At 41.5% G+C, this 7708-nt stretch overlaps 1 protein-coding gene across 13 annotated transcripts in view; it reads left to right on the top strand.

Moving 5' to 3' along the window:
* The first annotated feature begins 16 nt into the window (after positions 1–16).
* The window catches only part of kiaa0586 (KIAA0586 ortholog), a 105754-nt gene continuing 98062 nt past the window's right edge, over positions 17–7708 (top strand). For 7 of the 13 annotated variants that reach the window (XM_008120295.3, XM_062968615.1, XM_008120294.3 and 4 more), the window contains exons 1-5: positions 52–219; positions 1621–1964; positions 3961–4040; positions 4387–4453; positions 5099–5168. In XM_008120295.3, the coding sequence (XP_008118502.2) occupies positions 1739–1964; positions 3961–4040; positions 4387–4453; positions 5099–5168 (443 nt within the window). In that variant the 5' untranslated portion in view covers positions 52–219; positions 1621–1738. Of the gene's footprint in view, positions 220–1620; positions 1965–3960; positions 4041–4386; positions 4454–5098; positions 5169–7708 lie in introns of all 13 variants that reach the window. The other 6 variants (XM_016997264.2, XM_062968620.1, XM_062968617.1 and 3 more) reach the window with 3 other exon arrangements.

Raw genomic sequence — 7708 nt, 5'->3', positions numbered from 1 at the left:
GTTTACTCCACGCCGCTCTAATAGGAAATCTGAACTACGCATGCGTGGCTTGTGTTGGCTTGGGAAATCATGCAGGTCGGTTTGGAAGTGGCGGGAGCCCTGCCTGCGGTTACTATAGCGACCGAGGCTTCCGGTTAGAGAAGCTGCAAGAACAGAAGGGTATCTACCTGGGGAGCGAAAGGGGGTGGGCAGTACTCGTGAATGCATAAACATTCACACGTGAGTATTGTGTGTTAGTACATGCATGTGTCAACAGAAGAACGATTTAGAGCAGTTTTGACATATCTTTGCTTTTGCATGTTGTTTATGCAGATTATAGTAGGCCTGGGCCGACTTGGGTCCTTTCCCGGTTGTTAGGAATTGTGGGAGTTGCAGTCCAAAACACCTGGAGAAAGGGCGTTTTGGAACTATAGCAATTAAGGAGTATATGTGCAATATATGTTGGAAATAGCAACCTTCTACATTTGGTTGCTGTGAGTTTTCCGGGCTGTATGTTCATTTTCCAGAAGCATTCTCTCCTGACGTTTCGCCTGCATGTATGGCAGGCATCCTCAGAGGTTGTGAGGTCTGTTGGAAACTAGGCAAGTGGGGTTTATATATCCCTAGAGTGGAGAGAAAGAGCTCTTGTCTGTTTGAGGCAAGTGTGAATGTAGCGATTGGCCATCTTGATTAGCATTGACTGGCCTTGCAAATTAAAGGACTAGGTGCTTACATACATTTGTTAGGAGGTGTTAGCTTCCCTGATTGCTTTCTGTCTGGATTTCCCAATTTGGAAATCCCACAATATTTGCTTTGAATGGGGTTATCTGAGTCCACACTCACAATGTGGAATTTTTTGTCTTGATTTTCTGGGATAAAGGGCCCCCAGTGATTTCGGTCATGAAAGCCTTTGACAACACAACCTTCTACATTAATATTTTAATTTCAAGCTGCTTTGAGTCCCCTTTGAGGAGATAAAGTGGAGGTATAAATAAATAATAATAATTGAATAGGTGTTTTCTTGTAGTTTCTTCTTTATGCAATGCTCTGTAAAATAGACTTCATTCAAGCCCTATCTACCCTGCCATATAATGCAGCTTGAAACTGTATTGTATAGTCAGTGTAGAGTCATGTAATGCAGTTTAACTGCATTGAACTGCATTTTATGAGTCTACACTGACTATATGATGTAATTTCAAACTGCAGTATTCAGGGATGTTGATTGTCACTGGGCTGTGGCGCAGGCTGGTGAGCAGCCAGCCAGCTGCAGCCAGCTGTAACAAATTACTCTGACCAAGAGGTCATGAGTTCGAGGCCAGCTCGGAGCCTATGTTTGTCTTGTCTTTGTTCTATGTTAAAGGCATTGAATGTTTGCTTTATATGTGTAATGTGATCCGCCCTGAGTCCCCTACGGAGTGAGAAGGGCGGAATATAAATACTGTAAATAAATAAATAAATGATTGTGACTTGAGCATAATCTGTGTTTATTATTGTGACAATAATAAGCAGTAACCGTAGTATGGGGTTTGAATCATCCATATTCCTCTGTGTTCTTCTGTTCTTTCCTTGTTATCTTTTAATTGCATCAACTAATCTTGTGTTTCAGTAGTGCATCAACTAATTTTGTGCTTTGTTTAAAAGGTGCAAGAAATGAAATATTGGCTGTGAGCTGCTAATGTGATTGGAAAGGACTGCTGTCCGAAGATCCTTTGATTAACCCTTCTGCTGGTGACAACTGTATCTTTCTGCCAACTTCCACATGAAGAAGAAACATCTTGACACTCAGCCAACTTTGGATGGCAAGTCTGATGCTTGTGCTAAGAAGAAGGTCTCCATCTCAGTGAAGAGGCTTCGGGAAATAGCTCCTCCCCGTCCTTTGGAATTCTCTGCAAAGGATGATGGAGTTTATATTCCAACCGCCCTTGTGGCAAACAAACCTGAATCTTATAAGACAACAACAGAAGGGTCTGAAGGCACCACAGAAGGTACATTTGTTAGAATTCTATAAGTATAAATCTTTTAGAGGTCAGCAGTCTGGCTGATTAAGATCTGTCAAAAAAATCTATTGCCACATTTATCTATCAGTTTTTGTGAGGTTATTACCTCTTTATAAGCCATAAGTACTACAAATATGTTTTTACTTTTTCATCTAGATTATATGTGAGATGTCTTTCATATGTTGAGTGTTATAAATGTCTCCTTCCCATTTCGCTTTGCTCCATCTGATTTGCTCTTGACCTTTGCTTACTCTATTTTCTTTCTCCTTTTATATCCTAAACCACTCGGAAAGAGGGGGTAACACCCCTTTTGGTTGTTATTGGTTTAGTTTAAGATCTGCTGGGGAGGCTGTCCTCTAGGTCCCACCTCCGTCTCAAGCGCGGTTGGTGGGAATGAGAGAAAGGGCCTGCTCAGTGGTGGCCCCCAGCTTTGGAATGCCCTCCCCAAAGAAATAAGGCTAGCCCTCACTCTCCAATATTTTCGAAAAACTTGGAAACATGGCTCTTTAAGTAGGGCTTTGAACATGATTAAAACTTCAATGGTAATAGTTGAAGACCAAGTGATCTGGCTCACTCTGACACTTTATATGACTGATATTGATATGGCCTATTCTAAATCCGCAGTCAATGCTGCCTTTTACTAAGTATCTTATTTAATTAGTAGGAGTTTTATTTGCTGTTTTATGTAAATTATTGTTATTACAGTATTGCTTTACTGTATCTTGTGTATTTTACTGCATTATTACATGATTTTGTTAGCCACCCTAAGTCCCTTCTGGGAGATGGTGGTGAGATATAAATACTTATTATTATTATTATTATTATTATTATTATTAGTTCGGGGCAGGGAAAGTGTAACCTCTCAAAGATTGCTATTATCGCTTCCTTTAGCTCTCATGGACTGCCAAAAATGGTGAATTGGCATTTTATGGAGACCTGCAGGAATGGTGATTCATCTTTTAAATAGTTCTCAAGAATCTTTCCTGCAGTGTTTGAAAAATATACATGTATGTATTCATTTAAAAGACCTTGTTATCCAAAACCAGAAGTGGATCACTTCCAGTTTGTTTCAGTTTTCCTTGTTTGGCAGTTTATGGCAAACAAAAAATACAAATTATTATTATTATTATTATTATTATTATTATTATTATTACAGCTTCTGGAAAGGCCAAGTTGTAGAAAATCATTTCTCAAGTGTGCTTGGATAGTGTGTGGCAGTTGATGCTAAAGAGGCAAAAGATCTAGAATTTCCAGTGTCAAGAGCAACTATATGTAAAAATTAAATTGCAGCTAGCATAATACGGCCTTTCAGAGTTTTTATGAATGCATAAGTAGTCTTATGGGAAGCTTTCTGAGAGTATATGTGCGATACTTGGCCCTAAATTGAATTGTTTGTCCTAATCAGATTAGTTCTACTGAGTCCATGCTGTTTAACTAAATCAGTTACAGCTTGTATTGTTCCAATGCTTGTCTAAACATTTTAATACAGTAGAGTCTCACTTATTCAACACTCACTTATGCAACATTCTGGATTATCCATTGCATTTTTGTAGTCAATGTTTTCAATACATCGTGATATTTTGGTGCTAAATTCATAAATACAGTAATTACTACATAGCATTACTGCGTATTGAACTACTTTTTCTGTCAAATTTGTTGTGTAACATGATGTTTTGGTGCTTAATTTGTAAAATCATAACCTAATTTGATGTTTAATAGGCTTTTCCTTAATCCCTCCTTATTATCCAACATATTCGCTTATCCAACGTTCTGCTGGCCCGTTTATGTTGGATAAGTGAGACTCTACTGTAGTTTCTGTTAACAGTAGGCACAATATGTGTAGTTGCTGCTTCTGCTGAACATGGATGTTGCACATGTTATTTGGCCTTAAGTCTTCAGACATTAGGAAGATTCACTTTCAAAAGCATTCCATTCTCAGGTTAATCCAGAGACATATCATACAGTTAATAAACATTTCTTCTAGGTGAGCTAAGCAAATATTTTGCCAGAGATTCAGAACAGCTGCCATCACCGGGAAAAGACGAACAGACACTACACCCAGAAGTAAGTGCAGTAGTTTTCTTTCACATACAGGTGGTGTTTCATAGGCTTATTTCCAAAAGGTTGTGTTGGTGATGTGTTTCAACCTGCGGCAAACCTCAGGTGAACCTATTAAGGAATTTCCTGGGGTTGGAAGTGTGTGACTTGTCCAAGGTCACCATGGCTGAACAGAGATGCAAACCCTGGTCTCCAGAGTTTTATTCCATTGCTCAAACCATTATGCCATGTTAGCATACAAGTGCATAGGATTACTCCATGTGTCTTGTCCAGAAAGAGACAGGTTGCTGTCCTGTCTGTAGTCTGTAGAATGGAAGCTTCTTTCATGGTTTCTTCTCTATCCCTCCAATAGGTTTGTTTTCATAAAACAGCAGTACATGTTCCTTCAGAAGTGAAAGAGGAGGCAGCTAAACAAAAAGGTAATATAATGTATGCATGAGAGTGCATCCTTATTTCTGGTGGTGATTCCAAAAGAGTTGAACTGAGTCTGAATCAAAAAATCTTTGTTTTTTCTTTGAACCAGAATAAAACTTCCTCAGGTTCTCTGAAAGTCTTGGTTGGGGAAAAAAAAGAATTGGCTTCCCAGTTCAGGCTAAGTGTTCACCCAAATGACAAAACACATAATGTAGTACAGACATTGGCTTAGCTAGAATCACAGTGACAAGACAGAATAACACCTTTGTTTTGGAAGGTTTGAGTGTCAAAGGAAGGCAAGGACAAAGCGTTGTTGTATGTTTTCCAGGCTGTACGGCCATGTTCCAGAAGCATTCTCTCCTGAAGTTTTGCCCACATCTATGGCAGGCATCATCAGAGGTTGCGATGCCTGCAATAGATGTGGGTGAAGTGTTAGGAGATAATGCTTCTGGAACATGGCCATACAGCCTGGAAAACACAAAACAATTCTGTGATTCCGGCCATGAAAGCCTTCGACAATACAAGGACAAAGCCCTTCTGAACAGATCTTGACAAAAGCACCCTGTGAGATGATGGCCTTGGCATCACCATTGTCAGAAATGACTGGGAGGCACACAATGACAATAGTTTATTTTCTTTTTATTCTACAGCAGCTGACATTTTTATCTCCCAGTATGATGCTGGGCAGAAGGAGGCTGTAAGAGCTGTATTCAAACAGCGGTAAGTATGGCCACTTGGAACGAAGTATTACTCTCTTTGAATTCTTCTAAAGCACTAGATATGTCCAATCACATTTTAAGGGTACAAAGAGTGGAGTGCCCCATAATGCCTTTCACAACTTTTAAATGGTTGATCACAACAGAAAAGGCAAACATGTAAACCCTGATATTTGGCACAAGCAATGTACTGAAATGAAGCTACAAGGTAGTGTCTTAAAGGTTCCCAAAGAGCAAATGACATCCTCTCTTCCTTTGAAACTCTTTTGGCTAACTCTCACCTTCTAAGTACTCTAGATAGTGATAATTTGGAGCTCTCCAGATTGTTTGGATTATATTTCTTGTAAACCTTAGACCAGTGGTTAAACACTGGGCATTGTCTTGGATCATCTAGATCAGGCATGGGCAAACTTGGGCCCTCCAGGTGTTTTGGACTTCTACTCCCACAATGGGAGTTGAAGTCCAAAACCCCTGGAGGGCCCAAGTTTGCCCATGCCTGATCTAGACTCAATCATGTTGTCTCAATTGTGTGTTGCCTGCTCCTGTTTTAGTCAAAATGTTCTCACAGTAAGGACTTCTGATGTCCATTACTATTCACTACACCAGGGATGTCAAACTGATTTTCATCGAGGGCCACATCAGCCTTATGGTTGCCTTCAAAGGGTTATTGAATTCAAGGGCAGAGAATCCGTGGATGCAGAGGGCCACCAGTAATCTTTAGCTTTTACTCAATTTGGGTCCCTGGATATATTGAACAACAACTCCATGATTATCTGTCATGTGAACTGGGGATAATGGGAATTGTAGCCCAACTGCACTTGTTGTTATGATTGAGCCTCATGGCTCTGTTACTGACAGACGTGGGCGTAAGACTCCTCGAGAGTCAGATACTCTCGAGGAGCGAGAAAGAAAAAGACTGCGAGACATTTTTGCAGCACCATCTGACGAAGAGTCTTTTGAGGGGTTTACGGAGAGAATGGAGGAGGGGCTGGTTAGCTCGGAGGAGGATGAGATGGATTGGACTCGGGTAAGGGAGGAATTGGGTGCCACTGGTCATGATAGGATAGAAGATGAATGGGGACTTTCAGGACTAGACCCATGGCTTAGCTGGAGGGATGGGACGGGATCCACAGCTGGAGATGCTGTGGGGCGTAGTCAGAGGTGTTCCAGCTCTGATGAGGAAAGTGATGAGGAAACGCCCGGGTTAAGGAGGACAGCTGACAGTGATGAGGATTTGTAACTGGCATAAAATGGGGCTTGGGAGCAATTGCAAATTGCGTTGGGCAAGGTAATCTGGACAAACGCTTGGGATCTGTGTGGGACGCTTTCCTGAAGACTGGTGTGTTTTCCTGTGCTGAGACCTTGACCTTCCGTCGTCTTCTTGACGGACGCCATCTCCTGCTTTGAAAACTCGGATTGAACTGACCACGGCTTGTCTTCCCCCTTCTGGACTTGGAAACTACAACGTCTACTTCTGGCTTTGAACCACGGAAAGGAACTGGGTCTACTCTTCTGCTACAATCCTTGGCTGATCTGTTCGTGTTGGAAATCCTGTCTGCTGTGTGTGTGGGAGCGACGCAAGTTCCTCTAAGCACCGTGTTGGCAGCAGAGAGGAATCTGCTGCCAATTAGTTGCATTCTTTTGTTCCTTGGCTTTTGTTTTGTTTACCCTCAGGCTGAAGCAAGCAGTTTGTTTTTACCCGGATTAAACTTCGGTTTAATCCGGTTTATCTTTTGTACGTTTTTCCCTTGTCCCTTTTTTGCTCCTAAAGGCTAAAATTGCCTGGCCCTTGTGTTTTTACGGGCATTTTTGAGTTCTGTAATTAAATAAACTCTGTTATTTTGAACCTTGTGGCGTTCTGTCCTTGACAGATTGCCCAACGCCCTAAAAAGTTTATTGCAGCAATAAACCCGTCAGGAAGACGATGGATGAGTTAAGAGCCAAATTTGACCAATTACAAACGGCTTTTACCGTTAGCCAAGCTGCTCATGCTGTGAAAGGACATGTTTTGATTCCTGAACGCTTTGATGGGACCAGGTGCAAGTTGCTAACCTTTTTGGCACAAGTGGAGCTTTATTTTTCCCAGCTCAGTGCTCATGCTTTTCCTACAGACACTAGCAAGGTGGCATTTATTTTGAGTTTGTTGACCGGTCCCGCAGGACAATGGGCCACTAATTTAATTTTGGGAAATGACCCAGTCAAAGACAATTTGGATAATTTCAAAAAGTTATTAATTGACACTTTTGGGGATCCTCTCCGCACGGAGAATGCTGGGTGGGCTCTGTATCGGTTGAAACAGGGAAAGGGGACTGTTTTGGATTACTTAAATAAGTTTAACCTGTATCGCCACCAGCTGGATTGGGGGGAAAATGCATTCATGCTTTTATTTACTGCCGGGTTAAGTGATATGCTCCAGGATGAATTAGCACGCTTGGAGCCGGCTGAAAATTGGGATGCCTTAGTAGCTAAGGTGCTGCGTTTAGACGCAAGGTTCGAGGCTCGTAGACACTCGAAAGCAATGTGTGCGCCACTCATGCATATTAC

This window comes from Anolis carolinensis, chromosome 1 (genome assembly GCF_035594765.1).
Source record: "Anolis carolinensis isolate JA03-04 chromosome 1, rAnoCar3.1.pri, whole genome shotgun sequence".
Lineage (NCBI taxonomy): Eukaryota > Metazoa > Chordata > Lepidosauria > Squamata > Dactyloidae > Anolis > Anolis carolinensis.
This window is presented reverse-complemented; position numbering and strand designations above follow the sequence as displayed.